At 41.4% G+C, this 14,467-nt stretch overlaps 2 protein-coding genes across 2 annotated transcripts; one reads left to right on the top strand and one right to left on the bottom strand.

Annotated features, from left to right (window-relative positions):
- Positions 1-1,310: 1,310 nt before the first annotated feature.
- On the top strand, positions 1,311-5,845 carry prrt4a (proline rich transmembrane protein 4a). The gene is made up of 2 exons (XM_085357359.1): positions 1,311-2,073; positions 3,771-5,845. The coding sequence occupies exons 1-2, from the start codon at positions 1,311-1,313 to the stop codon at positions 5,843-5,845; spliced, it is 2,838 nt and encodes a 945-aa protein (XP_085213485.1).
- A 2,077-nt stretch (positions 5,846-7,922) lies between these two features.
- On the bottom strand, positions 7,923-13,657 carry impdh1a (IMP (inosine 5'-monophosphate) dehydrogenase 1a). The gene is made up of 16 exons (XM_085357358.1): positions 13,428-13,657; positions 12,660-12,758; positions 11,579-11,627; positions 10,837-10,938; positions 10,647-10,721; positions 10,305-10,511; positions 10,036-10,123; positions 9,747-9,946; positions 9,456-9,546; positions 9,263-9,358; positions 9,021-9,164; positions 8,782-8,923; positions 8,562-8,705; positions 8,393-8,476; positions 8,136-8,152; positions 7,923-8,026 (listed from the first exon to the last, which is right to left on the bottom strand). The coding sequence occupies exons 1-16, from the start codon at positions 13,655-13,657 to the stop codon at positions 7,923-7,925; spliced, it is 1,872 nt and encodes a 623-aa protein (XP_085213484.1).
- Between the last annotated feature and the right edge of the window lie 810 nt (positions 13,658-14,467).

The raw sequence follows: 14,467 nt of genomic DNA, 5'->3' as shown, positions 1-14,467 counted from the left end.
GACCAATCATTATGCATTTGGCAGAATTCCCATTCAATAGTAATGGTCAGTGAGAAGTTTATAAAACAGAAGTTTTGAGACGGCTGCAACATCTAGGCAAAGAGAGCATATAATGTGTGTCTGTGCCTCAAGCTTACTGTCCCCAAATATGTCCAAAGGTATGTGGATCAGTGTCTATTTTAGAAGCATCCATGGGAATTGAATTAGGCCATGAGGTTACTGGATTTCCCCCATTGGGTAAAAACAGCTCACGTGAACAATAAAAGGAGGAAAATAAAGGAATGTGAATAAGATAACACCATCACAGTTTCTCGCCGCAATAAGTGGTGGTAAAAATCCTTGGTCAAACAGTGCATGTACGAGATTCTCAGGTGTTCTGTGTTCGTATACAAGCAAGTAACTATGATCATGCGTTATAGATGTATGCTGTCAAAAAAGAATCTGCTTTTCAGTATATACTTTAGTTCAAATGTTTCTAGCTGAGCTGTTTACTTTTGCCACCAGTTGTAAATTACACACAAATCCATGTATTGATCTGCTCTGATATATTTTGCTTTTACATTTATTCTTCTCTTCTCCGAGGTTCTCACGTAACTAAAATAAAGGTGATATTCATAATGATGCAGCCTCAGATTTAGGAGAATCGAAGGCAGCAAACAGCCTCACTGTCAGATGAGTGCAGAAGCAGCGTGTGGGCATAGCGGGGGTTGTGTAGAGGAGGTGGGGTCTGTCCCGTGTGTCAGCAGCCCGATGGATAGAACAGGGGCATAGCAGAGTGAGTATGAAAGGACACGCCGTGCAATGCAGACAGAGACTGCAGACATGCAGCAGCACAGAGCGGCATATATGTTTAAAGAGGCTGCAGCAAAGAGGGCTATAGATGAGGTAAGGAAGCTAAAAAAGGAATGGCTGCCACACAGAGTTGCGTGGTCTAATGTCTCTTTTTTTAATGCTCTTGTTTAAGTGGGTTTTTGCATTTTAATGTTTGTACTGTGTGCACGTCACAAGACTTTATAGTCTAGCAGAGGGTTTCAGCACACCGCGTTCATATTCATCACACTGCCGTTATTTTCACCAACAATTTTTGATTTTCGCTGTGACCCACATGCAGCAGTTTAACTTTATCTATGTTAGAGATGTCCAAGACATATTTGAAGGCAGTTGGCATTACTTGTTTTTCCTACGTGTGATTGTTTTCTCCAGGTGTGTTAAGAATGACATCTTTGGAAACCTGATATTAGGGATTACTCAAACATGTGACTGCACAACAACTCCAAGTGACTCTGAGGTCAAGTTTGCCGACCCTCAACATGGTCTCTCTGTGGAATATTTATTTTCTCTTGCCTCTCTCTTTGCCTCACTCGCTTCGTGCCATAGCGTTAACTGGAGAAAATGTGAAAGAAACACAACAGCCAGACAGTGACAAGGCAGGGCAGTTTCTGAAACAGCTCTCGAGTAGACCTCATGTACCCGGTTCAGCACCAAGTGACCCCATGATTGCACCCGAGGATGATGACTTCCTGGGTTCCCCTTTAAGTTGGTCCTTATCATCATCTGAGGACACAGACAGACAAGGTGTGATTGGTGAATATGGCGATTTACTGGAGAGCGCTGAGACATCTCTTTTCTTTCCTAATGAGAAGGGACCCATACCCAGACCCACAAAGGGTGCTACAGTAGATACTGCCTCCACAGAGAGAATGCAAACAATGAAGTCCTCATCAGCAAGTGTACCACCCAAGCTTACCCATGAACAAACATTAAAGAATCAGCCAGCTGAGACCAACACCGCATCAGTTTTGTATCCTAGAGAGTCTGGAGAGAATCAGCCAACATTCCCAGGCTTTCAAAATCAGATGACTGATACTCACTTACCCTTTCTTCTCCCTGGCTCACTCCCATCACACACATCAGACCAGAACTCAACTTCATCACTGCCCACTGGACCGGGGCCAGACACTCTTGGATGGACCACAGGCATTTCTGTTACCACAAAGGGAAACAGAGATGGATTCATTGATATTACAGATCTTATTTTACAGAGAGAAACTGCCAGCATGGAGGCAAAAGAAGGTAAGAGTCCTTTAATTATTTACAGCATTCCTACTTTAAATCTAAAGCTGAAACTATGCCCTACAGTGCATTTCAGTTTCCTTGCATAACCTCCAAAAACTCAGAATCCACATGTCACTGCAGTGCTTATGATATGTATTCTGCTGGCAAACACAGTTCTTTTACATTCACAGAATGGGTTGCATCACTTTCTTCAAATGTCTCTCTTTGACTCAGTTCTCTGCCCTTGTCTTTCTCATTCAAGCCTTTTAGCACAGATTCTCCAGTTCAAACTTACACTCTCCTGTTAAAGTAAAACATTTTATTCACATTGCAGTCAGCCCGCACTCAAAGGTTACTGGATAATGCAGCATGCACACTATTTACTGTACACACACACAAATACTAGCATTTACTTGTCAAAGTAAATGTTGTGTCCACAAGCATATGAGGACTTGAAAGAAATTAATAAGGAATTTGCTTCCTCCTGTGTATGCATTTAACACCACACATTTTCAGTGTAACAACAAGTTTATTGAATAACTGCATCAAGATGGAGTACATATTAAATGTACTCTCATTTTTATTAGATTTCATAGACAGCAGAGCGAAAGCCCCGCACTTATAAGTGCTCTCTGTTCGCTGCATCTATACTGATTGCTTCACTACTAATGGAGGACCAGAAATAGGACACATTCCATTTATAACCAGTAGGTTCCCTGATTCCCTGATTGCCCTATACAGCTTATTTCATATACAGAATAAGAAACTCACATTTTTTGTTTGTTACAATGTTATCATCAGTCATAAACCTCTTTCGCATTCTTACAGATAACAACATCGCTTCACTAATGCAAATTTACTTATAGCCACACAAAATGAGAGCAGGCATGAGGTCAATACTGGCTAATCAGCACACATACAGTATCTCTCTTCCTCACTTTCACACAAACACATATGCACACAACCTACTGCTCATGCTCCCACTCTGTCTGTGACCCAGTTAGATTCCCAGTTACAAGCCCGTTCTGTTTTATTATGGATTAGCTTCACACACAGCAGATTACACCCTGCTCTCTTTTTAGAAAATGAAGATTGTGCGTAAAAATAAATTTGGCCTGTATCCAGAGGTTAGATTAGCACCAGTATGTTCATTTCTCGAGAAAAAAATGTCATTATTAAAGATAATATGACACATTACCACCACACAAAAAAATAATAAAAATACACAGGTGTATTAGGTGTGAAGCAAAGCCATGCTTTGAGCTTAATGCTAACACTAGCATTCTAACATGCTCATGATGACATGGATAAAGTGCTGATGACATTGACAGTATAAAACATGGATGTAGCTTACAGAGCATTAAACCTGCATTCTAATTAATGGCCACCAGAGGGCGGCCCTATAGAAGTCTATGGGAAAAACGACTCCTGACTTGACCTACCCTGCTGAGTTCACAGGCTCAGTCACTCATTTAGAGACATATTAAATTTTTAAAAACTAAGACATGTTTAATACTATGTTTTAAAAAACCATAGCGATGTCCATCTTTTACACTGTCTATGTATTACTATACCATCATATTTATGCAAGTTAGCATGTTTGCTCGTTTGCCAACGAAAAACTTTAAATTAAGTCTGTACTTAAATTTTCTACTTTTTGGTTTTCTTTTGACATAACCAATATGGTGTTCATGTGTTTTTTATATTCTTTACAGATGACTCCAAGAATGATTCAAAAGCCAGAAGCCCAAGCCGGCTAGATGGTAACATGGACACAATTGCCACAACCTGCAAAACATTAAATCATTCCTGGACACCTACCTACCCAGAGGATTTTACTCACAACAAGCCTCTGCACCCCTTTCTGGCTCTCACCCCTTCATTTTTGGTCCCTTTGTATTCAGACTGGAACTCTGCCCTGGCTACGTGGGGATTTGCATGGGAAGCACATATCTATGGCCTGGGCTCTGTCTTCACTGTATTTGGCCTAATCTCTGTAGTCTGCCTGTTAGGGCTGCCCCTGAGGTGTCCCCCAGGAAGCCCCTACTTCACAATGCTGCACTTGTTCATTTTGGCATTTGCAGGGATCCAAGCTTTCTGTTTGCTTTACGATGCTTACAGTTACCAAGATCGCCTTTCCCCTGTTGTCTCTCTGCTGCTCTCCGAACTGCCATTGCCATGTTTGATCTCAGCATTTTCCCTGGCCTTCCTCCTTCTTTCCTTTCGTTCATGCAAGCATCTTTCACTTTCACCTGTTATTTCTGCCTCCTTCTCAGCCTTGCCAAAGCCTTGCTTGTTGCTATGTTTGGCCCTGTTACATTTTATTATCTCTTTGGGATGTTTTGGGATTTTTCAGCTCTTTCACAGCCTCCCGACTGTCATCCTGCTCTTTCCTCAGGGTGTGTTCGTATGTCTCGCCACCTTTCTCTCATGCTCATACCTCATCTTCTACTGCTTGACACAAGTCAACAGTAGAAACATTTACAGGTTAAATGACAATGGAGAGAGTGGAGGATCTCCTGAGGTGATGCGACCTGCAATTTGCCCCTTTGCTAGTGTGAAGGACTGGGGTAGGGCAGCAGGAGCTGGAGTAGGAACTTCTTTGTGTTTGTTAGGGTGTGGAGGTCTTCAGCTTTATGGGATCCTGCATGCCCTTGGTTTGGGTGGGGTTGATGGCCATGGGTTTCAGCCTTGGCCATGGTGGGGCTACCAAGTAGGCTGCAGACTCTGTGAGATTGGGGTCTGCCTAGGTTTGTCTGTCATTGGCACACATCCTCTATTCTGTAGCAACTCTAACAAGACCATAGCACATCCTAGACCAGGATCTTGGTCCCGTCTATCCGGTGGCTCTCCTTCACGAATGCTCACCATAACCTCTCAGGATGGTGCAAATTCCCCCGTCCTTTCCCAGGGTAAGCAAGAAAAGCTGGTGGCCTGTGATGTTGTAGCCAAGGAGCAGTCAGAGGTTCTTCCTCTTTACTCAATTGTGGAATCTCCTGGAAATATACCAGACTGTGATCACAAACCTAGCCGAAGCAAAACTGTACTACCTCTCCCCACACCCCCAAACCCACCGCATAAACCTACAGCCTCACCTGAGACTCGCCTGTCATCACTGGATCATTTAAGTCTCGAGACTGACTCAACTGTGGATCTGCAGCCTCCATCTCCCATAGACTTGTCGCGCAGCATCGACCAAGCTCTGTTCAGCGAATCCCTGTTTTCTCATAGTATCTTTGGTTTCCCAAGACTCATACCTGTTTCCTCAAGCCTTTCCTTGAGCTCCCCAAGCCAAGGTACATCAAAGCAAGGGCCCAGCTCTGTGGGAAATACCCTTTACCGAACTTCTTCTTGTGGAGATGTAGATCAAGAGAACACCTTGTCCAACTCCAGGTATTCCCAACCTCAAGGCTGTATGACAGCTCGTAGAAATCAACCATTATCACCAGACCAATGTGATTGGAAAGGGAGTGTTACTGGTTCAACCCAGGGCCTTTGCAGCCATTCCAAAGAAACAGGAAAGCTGCGATCACATTCATGGGCCAACAGAGGGCAAAATTTTACTCAGAGCAGCCTCCCACGTGCAATCCCCCACCTGCCATACCACAGACGTTACCGAACCCTGAGCTTAGCTTGCCAGGACAGTCGGGGGTCTGACCGATTGGCAGGAACTAAACACCTGAGTGAAAGCAAACAGCTGGAATGGGATATGGCTGTACAAGCAGAGTTTGTCAGTGTGTGCAAACAAATTGATGCACTGAGTGTTTGCAGTGACACCATTGAATTGTAGAAAGCTAAAAAACAAAATAAAACTGGGTGTAACTGGAATACAAATTGTGTAGATTTAAGTCTATTCAGGTTAAATGGGGGAATTAAACCGTAGTCTATATGTCAAAAACGTTATATAGACCTAAAATATGAGCCAATATTTTTTGTAAATACTGTACTGTTGATATTGTATATTCAAACAAAAAAAAGTTTATAAGACTGTCTTCATTATGCTGTTTTCAGCAACCTATTTCTTCCTTGCAGTATTGCTTTATTTGAGCAACATTATAATTTTAGAATGTGTCCATTGAAATCATATGTAAAATCAAACATTTGTTTCTAAAAAAGGTAATATTTGTGGCAAAGAAGTTAGCCAAAAAGGAGTTCAAATTTTTTTTTTTTTGCTTTATTTTGTTTTAGTGAAAATCCAGGATTGTGTCGAGGAAATCTAGCAGCCATAGGACAAGCAAAAGTCACAAAAGTTAAAGTTTGCGTTGCTGATGCGTTCTGTGGTTTGTGAGACATACTTGAAAGGGCTTAACTTTCTCCGCTCCCCTTTCCCGATAGTGTGCTAAAAGAATTACAGTCTAAATATATAAACCTTCTGAGGTTTCTTTGAATTTTGAGTGTAAAAGCATTAATAGGGACAAGCTGGTGTTTTTTTGTTTTTCGTTTGTTTGTTTCCTTGAGTTGTTTCTGGGTGTTTTCTTTTAACAGTGGAATATCTTTGAAGAATGAAAACAACATCATTACATTGCATGAATTTAAAGTGGTAGCAAAACAGTTTTTAAATAGTATCAAACTGTTGTTTGAAAATTTTTCTTTATTCAAATACATATACATCCAGTATATGACACAAGTTACATTAAATGAAAGTTTGATTCCTAGGTTGACCAAAAAAAGATGTTATTTATGGCATTGTTTATAATTAAGATGTGTCAACTAGTAAGAAGTTTAATTAACTGGTGACAAATTGTTGGCAAAATTAAAAATTAATTGTTGATTTTTTTAAAAACTGAGTGATACATGTAATACGTCTCTAACCAAATATACTGAGTACCTCACAGAAAAAAGGAAAAATTAAATTCATTTAAAAGTGATATTTGTAAAGATCGTTAGAAATAAATAAATCAAAACTGGAATATTGGTTTTGTTCTACTGCAACACTAGATAATCCATCTACCTTTTTTTGTGCTTTATTATTATTTTTTTTAATACTGAGTCTGGGAAATAAAGACAAATAACCAACCATTCTATATCCTGCTGTGTTATTAATGATAACCTTTTGCAAAATAGCATTTTTGGAGAATACAGCATGTACTATAAAGCTAAGTGGAGCTTTGGTTGCATAGTGACAATAAAAATGAGAATGATGAAAGAAAACAGTGAATACTCTCCTTTAAATCAAGCAATAACATTAAAATAAGAGTAAAGTTCCAGGTGAGAGTGTAAATTGCTTTTTGAAGGCACTCCCTATTTGGAGTGCTCGTTTATAAATTAAGGCTGATGCTTTTCTTGTCCCTTCTATGACAGAGCAGCACAGAGCTCACCGACACGCATCAAAGAAATGACTTGAGTGACAAAGCTGTGCACTAAAAACATTATGAGAATTTTACTCTTCTGTGTTTATTAGCACACTTCACTTGTTATTGTTATATATATGAGAGAAAGAGAACTAAAAGTATGTGATTAAAGCTCTGTGCGCTGTTATTTACTTGATTTCCTGCAAAAAAAAAAGGGGGGGGGGAGTAAATGTAGTAAATGAGCAAGGAAATATATGGCTGTACTCTTCTCTATCAAGCTCGGCAGATATATCATGACAAGTTTGTTCCATACTTTTTCTTGTTGAAAGGGAACCACAGAATAGATAATAACAGGATTCCCTCTACACCTTGACCTGAGAGGGAGAACAACAGATTAAGAGTTTGTGACCATCCTCTAAAACTCTGTTCTTTGGCTCTATCCTTTTAGGCTCTTTGAACTTTAAGAGAGTTGTTTTGGGGTCAGAGCTGGGACACCAATGAACAGAAGGTCACAGAATAGTTTTGTTTAAACTTTAGAGTGTAGAAGTCACAGGAGCTTCATGCGTTGCATTCTGATCACATGCGCCCGGTGCATCTGCTCATAGCTGCTGGGGTCGGGACGTTGGGTCCCGATCGGGTGTTTCCTCTTCCACCTGTTTCAGTAAAACCGCTTCTCATGACTACATGTGGAATAGAAAAAAAAGAGGGAAAGCATAAACTTTACAGTTAGAAAAATAAATGAAGATGTTTTTTTTAAGAAAGGAGAAGATGGAGGTAATGATTACTTACATGGCACAAAAGAATATCTAATATGATAGCATGAGTAATAAAGAGAAAAAGATAAGAGAATTTTATACTGTTGAAGGTAAATTAATGGACACTTAACAATGAAGTATATCTAACAACAGCATGTTCACATACTGTCACTGGTATTAAAATGTTTAGACAACAGAAACAGGAAAAGAAAAAGACATACATGGAGAAAGAAGGGGTTGCAGCGGAGGGGTAAAGGTCACCTTAAACAAACAGTCAAACGTCAGACTTACGAGTGAAGCCCGTGGACGCCACCTTCCATCTGAGCCGACATGGTCCTCTTCTCAAACTTCAGTTCTCCAGAATACATCATTGACCTGGAGACAGATCACAGGAGGATACTTGGCGAAAGCCTTCACGTAACAAATCTCACACTAAACAGACGCACAGTTTGACACTTACCGTAAAATGGACAAACTTTTGGCTCCTATGTCCTGACAGCCATGTTGGATGCCAGCAATGAGGTAAGGAACAAACTTATGAATGGAGCCTTTGTCTTGTACTGACCCCGAAACACCTTGAGCTACCTTTACCTTATCTCCCTCACTGGGCACACAAACATAATTCACATGATTAACAAGGTAAGTTTTCCAGATTAAGTGTTTTCCAGTAAAAATCTCACCTAAAGTAGCGTTTCTGGCTGTTATTTTTCTCCATGGCATCTAAGGAGCCCATTCCTCTGTACTTTTTCAGGCGCACACCGTCGGAAAAGAAATATTCTCCTGGAGCTTCAGTAGTTGCCGCCAGCAATGATCCCATCATTACTGAGGAAGGAAAAAGACTGAATTGTTCAGTGACTAATCCAAGTATACACACAAATTTAATGCCTCCAGAAAATGAGAGAAAATTTCTTTCTTTTACCCGTAGATGCTCCCAGGGCAAGAGCTTTTACCACATGTCCAACAGTTTGAATGCCTCCATCAGCGATTACCGGCACTCCAAAACGTCTGGCATACTCCGCGACCTTGTACACTGATGTGCCCTGGGGCCGTCCACAGGCCATTACTGAGAAACAAGACCACAATGTGATGGTTGGGAGCAAAGTGTCCTCAATACAGTGAAATTCATACATTTTTATGTCCCATGATTAAGTATGATCGTACCTTCCTGTGTGATACAGATAGAGCCGCACCCCATTCCCACCCTCAGGGCATCCACACCGGCATCTATGAGGTTTTTGGCCTGAGCAGCTGTCACCACTAGAGAGAGACAGAGGCACAGAAAAGTGACAAAGAAAGGCACAAATGTAGAAGATGAATTCAAGAAGACAGTCCCGAGTAAAGAAATGGTGCTCACCATTTCCTCCAACCACTTGTAGTTCGGGATATTTATGCTTGATGTAGTTTATCGTGTTAATCTGATAGACTGAGTTTCCTTGAGAAGAGTCCTGTAATAATAATAATAATAAAACAAAATTATGGGAAAATGACTTAAGATCGGTCAAACACTCATACCAACTCTGTAGTTCCATTCATCCGGTGATTATTATGAGACCAATGACTTAGCTGACTATATGTGATCCAATAAAAAATTAGAATCAAATAACAGATCAAACAAAAGTTTAATTACAATACAATCAAAACTTACCAGGACAACAACATCGACTCCAGCCTGCACGAGGAGGTCCAGTCTGTATTTGTCGTCCTCCCTGGTACCGATGGCGGCTCCACACAGCAGCTGTTTACGAGAGTCCTTGGAAGCCAGAGGATAATCCCTGTTCTTCTTCAAGTCAGTCCTAGCGATAATGGCGACGAGCTCATCGTTGTCATTAACTATGGGGAGCTTACCTGGGAGAATGAGAAAGGAAAGGCCAAATATGCTACAATCACAATTATGATTGCTACCTATACGGCAGAGTTACTCTTTAAAGTTTTACCTTTTTTGCTACGTTGCAGTATATCGTTAGCTTCTTTTAGTGTGACTCCAGCTGGTGCAACAACTAGATCTTCTCTTTTTGTCATTGCCTGCATCAGAAAATAAACTGTGACCACACACACACTCGTTTGATATTATAATTCTTACTTTGAGTACTCCGGGAGAGTAGAAAAGTGTTATATAAGAATCAGTCCATTTACCGTTTACCAGATTATGTTCTCAAAAATATACAAATTCTTGCAGAATCGTCCACAACATTAATACACTCACTTCTTCAAGCGGTTGGTCATGGTCCTTCTCAGAAAGAAAATCGATATCCCTGGAGGTAACTATGCCGACCAGCTTGCTGCCCATCTTGCCAGTCTCTGTAATCGGGATCCCAGAGAAACCATGGCGTAACTTGGCCTCGAACACATCGCCTACTGTGTGACGGGGACTCATTACCACTGGATCTGTAATAAAGCCCTGCTCAAATTTCTAGCAAAAACAGAAACACGAATGTCGAGTGGGATTTAATTTCCATATCAGATGGCTGTTAGGGGCTTCATAGATCAAAAATGATTTCATCTGTTTAATTAGAGCACATGTGTGCAGTGACTTTTTCTGTCTCACCTTCACTTTGCGCACCTCATTGGCCTGGAACTCAGCAGTGGAGTTATGATGAATTATTCCAATCCCTCCCATCAGCTGAATCCAACCAATTAGAGACAGGAGTAAGTAAGTGAAGAAAAGCATCATTTGAGCAGTACCTACTCAGCTACTAAGTGTGATGTATATAACACTCTGCAGTGTTTGTACTCACTGCCATGGCGATGGCCATGGATGACTCCGTGACTGTATCCATAGGAGATGAAATGAGAGGCGTCTTCAGGGTAATCTTTCGTGTCAGGGCTGAAGTTAGATCCTTAAAAGTTCAATGCATTTGGAAACAAATTTATCACCTTATACTGCAACACTGAGGTCTACAACAAGCGTTTTAGCAAATTAAATAAGTATTTCTTAACTGGCTCATTTGCCCTGCAGTGAGCCAGTTTGGACGCATCAGAAGTGGAGTTGCTGTACTAACCGGGTGAGTGTTTAAAGGACCCAGGTGGCTTCCTCGAACACCTGCTCTCCAGCAATAACCCATGTGATCTAGTCATGAAATTAATTTAATGTTCCAGCAGAGTTCAAAAAGATGAACACAGTGCAAGTCAAATAAACAACCCCGTGCTCATGCACCTTTAACTAAGCAACACAACAAAGAGTTAGGGACTGATTACAGCAGCACCTTAATAACAGCAATATAAAATATAATGAGTTAAAGGACACTGTGTTTGAAGCACACTTAGCTCACTTTGCTCGTGGCAGTTTTCAAAGGAAACTATTCCTGTGTTGCCATTCACCAAAGCAGCAACCTCACAGGGATTATAGCAACTAGTGTTGTGACATAACCCATGTTGAAGAACCCTAATCCCAACTACATCACATCACATGAGCAGTACACTGAGAAAGTTTGAGCAGTAGGCTATGTTTAATATATTAGACAGTATGATGACACTTACCACCTCATCAGAAGTGAAATCTATGAAACCGGGGAGGATCAAGAAGTCACTGAAAGGGGAGAGGTGACAGAGAGATAAGATCATGACGACTATGAAGTACTGCACAAACTAAATTAGAAATCACTTTTCAGTGGGGTCACATCAGTCATTGCACTGGTCAGCGCGTCGATTTGATCTCAGCTCTCACTGATCACTACATCATCACATGAGTTGTTAGCACTCATGGGTTGGATGCCACCTATCTTCAAACTTGGCGCTCATTTTGATCTCAGCTACTCACCTGTAAAGTTTTGTGTGTGCATCTTCCACTGTTGCGATGCTACCGTGCTGACAAACTCAACACCACCTTTTTAGTGCTTCCTGCTATTGCAGGTGTCGCCAGGACCACTTTTTGCCATGAGGAAACACACAAAGACTTAACTGAAAAAACAAAACCAGCCTCACTGTGGCGACTGGTAAGCAGCATTTAATGTTAATAGTGACATTGACTGACCAGCAAAACACTTGTAAAGCTACCTCTTATAGTTGTGTATGTGAACTATATGTTTTGCAGTCACTCCTACACGGCAACATTTTATTTTATTTTATTAGCTGACAGTAAGCAGAAATAATCTGTCAGCAGCACACTGAAACGTTCTGCATTTATCCTCTGCACACTGATAAACCCTACACATAGGCCCCATTAAGGAAACTACCCTGACAGCCATTAAAGCACTGATATGTGCAGGACACACACACACACACACACACACACACACACACACACACACACACACACACACACACACACACACACACACACTCTGACAGACACTGCTTTTAATGTCTGTAGCACCACTCAAGACTCATCCTTGAAAGTAGTATTATGCGTAATAATCCCCCAAATAAAACCTGAGCAGATGTGTCATTGCTGATATTAATAAAGATTTAATGGAAGATATGACATAACAGTGTATATGTGTGTTTCTTTAGGTGCATGTGGATCTGTGTCAGCATGTAAGCAATGCCATGAATGTGTTTGTGTGTGTGAGGGTTGTTTTGGGGGTTTTGTTTTTTTCATTTTAAATTTAGCATTTCTTACTTGTACGTAAGTCCGTCACCGATAGCAAAAAGTTGTTGTGCTGTGAGTCCATCCTCAGGAACGTAACCCGTACCCCCGCTGATCAAGAAGTCAGCCATGCTGAAATTTAAAAACACACACACACTCATCGTGGAGCTGAGAATATGAGTTAGCCACCACCACATCTAAATACTGAGCGAAATACTGGTGTATCCCAATGAAAAGACAACAGCATTATAGACATATATATAGCTTTAAATTTACAATAATTTGTTCTTGTTGCAGATTTTATACACTTAAGTGAATATTTTATTATTCTGTCCATCACTTTAGCTGATTGAAAAAGGTGCACCTAAATTAGGAGAAAGTGTATTTTTACTAAAAATAAAGGTATGGTTGGTTAGTCAGCAGTTAAATTCTGAATCCATTTCAAAAAGCATGTGGCTCATCTGTCTCTGTTTCTTACAAACATACTGTAACTAGATCCTATTACAAATGTTGGAGAGAAGACAGGAAACGCAAACAAAAGAGAATCCGTCCTTGTCAATGGAAACTCCTTCTATACACCTATGACGGCAGTACAGTAGGTAAGAGGATTTGGTAGGCTGCCCAGGTAGCTGATAAATGAGCTTGTAATGAGCACAGCCAATGCAACTAGAAAGTGAAAACAGCTCAGTTGCTACTGGAAGTGTAATGTTTACAAGTTATACGGCTTCATATATCACATCTGCACATAGAAGCTTGTGATGTTGCAGCGTGCGAAGATTGCTAAGAGAGTGTGACACTGACCTCTCTGGTTCATACCCAGCTTGAATACGCGTAGCGCTGTATCGCTGGGCTGCTGTCTCATATCCATGTCCATGTAGCACAGGGTGGGCATATCCCCCATACGGGTGAGGTTGCTCCCCATCTCTGTTTGAGGGCCGTGCTGGTTCCATGTCTCCAACAATCCTTCGGTAGTCAATGAGGTAGCTGTCCCTTTCTCCATCTCCAAAGCGGTCATAAGCATGACCTTCCATCTCTATTAAATCCAGGGCTCTGACCTCCACGGTGCCCGACCACCTATCACGCACTCTTTAAGCACTTGTGACTTGTTTCATACACACAAATACAATCACACCTTCACGCTGCAAGTAAACAGTGGCCTCAGCAAACCCCGGGAGACACACTCTAACGCAGTCAATGCTTTGAGTGCATGTTCACACAAACACCTTTCAGACACACCTGATATGGGAGTAAGCTATCGTGCCGCTCGAGACTTGCAGATGACAAACCTGTAGGAAATAGAAGAAACAGCAACAAAAGATCCTAAACAAATTGTCCAAGGCTGAGTTTGTATTCCAGTTAGTTATCACTTATCCATGGAGGCCATTAAGGCCCTCAGACAGTGGATAGTCTTTTTTTGCCCACCTGTTGATGAAGGTCGCTATCGTGGCACAGCAAATTTAGATCTCCTGTATTCTCCCCAGCAAAAGGAACAAGCAGCCCCCGGGGAGGAGAGTCAAGCCTTGCGTAGGCAGCAGAGATTCATGCCCCTGGAGGTCCAAACTTGCTTGGTTATCCCTACGGCTGGGAGCTTCTCTCTACTCTATTCTCCTGATGCCTGCTGAGCTTAACTCTGTTTCTGACAGCAGACGTCACTCTCCCACAAAGAGGATTGGGAGCATTAATGCAGAATGGGGTGGGGTGAGATGGGTGTTGGGTGGAGTGTAGGTAGTAGTACCGAGGAAGAGAAGGATGGGTCAAGATGACACTTGAAAACACTTTCCTCACAGGAGATTACCATGTTGTGACGGTCTGTGTTCGTGTGTGTGTGTGTAGACAGAGCT

This window comes from Diplotaxodon limnothrissa, linkage group LG7 (genome assembly GCF_057381915.1).
Source record: "Diplotaxodon limnothrissa isolate DT_005_m linkage group LG7, D_limnothrissa_male_GT1.1, whole genome shotgun sequence".
Lineage (NCBI taxonomy): Eukaryota > Metazoa > Chordata > Actinopteri > Cichliformes > Cichlidae > Diplotaxodon > Diplotaxodon limnothrissa.
Note: the sequence above shows the minus strand (reverse complement) of the source record. Positions and strands in the feature narration are given on the sequence as shown.